This window comes from Pteropus vampyrus, unplaced genomic scaffold (genome assembly GCF_000151845.1).
Source record: "Pteropus vampyrus isolate Shadow unplaced genomic scaffold, Pvam_2.0 Scaffold286, whole genome shotgun sequence".
Taxonomy (NCBI): domain Eukaryota; kingdom Metazoa; phylum Chordata; class Mammalia; order Chiroptera; family Pteropodidae; genus Pteropus; species Pteropus vampyrus.
The window spans coordinates 365069-367633 of NW_011889067.1; the positions used below are offsets into that span (position 1 = coordinate 365069).

At 50.4% G+C, this 2565-nt stretch overlaps 1 protein-coding gene across 1 annotated transcript in view; it reads left to right on the forward strand.

The window, feature by feature from the left end:
* The window catches only part of SAXO2 (stabilizer of axonemal microtubules 2), a 12089-nt gene extending 9798 nt beyond the window's left edge, over positions 1-2291 (forward strand). Inside the window, exon 4 of the mRNA XM_011376159.2 lies at positions 9-2291. Within this exon, the coding sequence (XP_011374461.1) occupies positions 9-842 (834 nt within the window). The 3' untranslated portion in view covers positions 843-2291. The remainder of the gene's footprint in view (positions 1-8) is intronic.
* The last annotated feature ends 274 nt before the right edge of the window (positions 2292-2565 follow it).

Consider the following 2565-nt stretch of genomic DNA (forward strand, 5'->3'; position numbering starts at 1 on the left):
ATGACTTTGTTCCTCGGAAGATACAGCCGAGGCAAAGCTTCAAACCCAGCTCCGTGGTGGAACGTTCCCCAGTCCCTTTTCATGCCGACACAAGCCACCGCCTCGATTATGTGCCTCACCAGCTAGATTCCAAGTCCCCACGGCCCAAAGAAGTCTACAGGCCGGCCGAGCAGCCCTTCGACGACCTCACCACACACCGACGTGACTTCCAGGGTCTTGCTGGTGAAAGCACAAAGAGCTGCAGGCCCACCGATGCCGGGGTGACCCGCCACACTCGGTTTGAAGGAAGCACTGAGTTCCGCGACAGCTTTCAGCCCTGGGAGATCCCACCGCCCAGGGCCCGGGAAGTGCATGCGCACATCCCCCCCACAGGGACCATGCAGCTGCACAGCACCAGCCACCTGGACTACGTTCCCTATCAGGCCAGACGTGTCATCCCTGTCAGGCCCATTTCTCACCGAAGAATCAACCACCTTCCTTTCCAAGGGAAAAGCACCACGAAGGAAGATTTTCCGGCTTGGGAGAGTTGTCGTCCGGGGCTCATTAAAAAGCAACCACAGATCCCCAACCCGTCTGGAAAATTCGATGGTCTGAGCACGTTCCGGTGCCACTACGTACCACACGCACTGATCCCCACGGAGAGCTGCAAGCCCTCACAGGCTCCTTTCCGGAGCACTGGCCCGCTGGACGCTGTAACCACGTACGCTGCGGAGTTCGCGCCGAAGCAGCAGGAAGTCTGCCCGGCCAGCTATGCTTGCCCGCCGGGTCACGTCTTTGAAAACACAAATTCCCAAGGTCACAAATTCTTCCGTGAGATCGTGCCTGCAGCCAAGGCCTTCTAACCAGCACCTCGCGCTGGCTTTCCAAGGGCGAAACCAATTGCTTATAGAAGGAAAAAAAATTATGAGATCTAAAACAAATCGTGTTAAAATTTTTAATCAAGGAAATTGGAAAACTTGTTATAGGGGATCATGTTCTTCAAATCCATTTTGCATCGCTATGCTAACCAAGATGGCTCTTTAATGCGCATTTCTAGAAGCTGAATAGTGTACGTTCCCACTGGAACCCTTTTAATCTCCAACGTACCGTTCGGTAGCTTGCCTCCAACCTACCACCATTCATACCTGTGTGCATGACGATGGCCCCTGTACCGTGAGTCACGAACCAGTCGCCATTTACCAAGCGTGCTAGAGCCGTCTACGCAGCACCGAAAATGACACAGGGACCCCTCCTCCAAGGCAGCAGCGATCTTTCCCTCAGCCTGCAAGGCCCCTGCAGTGGCCGCCGAGTTGGGTTTTGGGGGAAGGCGGCCACACAGCCCCTCATGTGCTCGAGCGGGGAACAGCCACTGCGCCGTGTGGCACAGAGAGGCTCCGCAGGCCGGGAATCCAGGGATCTGGGTCCAAGTTCCAGCGACATCGGTTTGTACTAGTGCCACCCCGGGCAGGTGACTCGTGTCGGGGTCTCAGCGTCTTCATCTGTACGAGGGTGTCCGCCCTGCCTACCTCGTGTACAGTGCGCCTCGCACATGAGCTCACGCGACACGTTCACCACCACCCAAAAGGTCAAGTGCTAAACACATGTCAGGGACTGTCAAGAATTCACTTCCTACCTCTCGTCCCTGCTTTTCCCTTCTTCTAATCAGGGTATTCACCTACTCAGTGATCGCTTCTCTGGTTCAAGGGTTGCAAAAGAAACTGATTTGCTTCGAGCTTATGAGTAGGATGACTTCGGAGACGTCGTGCCCGATTAAGCGTCACCAACACCTGTTACAGAGGATGGAGAACTGGGACTGGGGGGGAATCGCACATTTTGAACGACGTTCTTTCCAGACGGGAAATAATGAGTCGTTTTAGGAATGACTGAGGGCTCTGAAGAAACCTCCCAGGTGACCTCGGGTAACTGTGCACCTGATCGCCACGCCCAGAGTCACGATTCAGGAGCTCGGGGCCCAGGTGGGGGCATAACGATGCCCTCCTCATCCCCTCATCCCCATGAAACAGAGAACAAACTGCATCTACGAGTGCTGAACCTTTCCTAATGAATTGTGTGCTGTTTTCCCTTTGATAAATGATTGCATCATGGGAGAACGTGATTTATCAAAAAGTTTAGTCTTTTGTACTTTTAGATTTGTTTCAAACTGTACACTGAATTGAGAATAAGTCCATTTAGATAACATATTTTTAATTATTCGAAAGTAGTTTCTTTTTATTTACATTTGTATTTATCAGTGAAAATCATGTAGGATTTTATATGTCTATGCGACATTAATAAAGCATTGATAAAAGGAATGAATTTTCATGAAATAGTTTCTGTACCTAAATTTCTCCAGAAAATCGAGCTACTGAATAAAGTCTTATCTAGGTTAACCTGTACCTAATTAGACGTTCTTACCTTTTTAACAGAAAATATCATTATATACGTAAGATAAAAAATTAAGGAATACTACAACACTGTCATCCTGGCCCATTTTCTGATGATCTGATGGGGTTGGTCTCCTCTCTGGACAGAGGTCAGCCACAATAAGACACCTATCGGGGTTTCCGGAGGTAGTTTGCCTTAGGC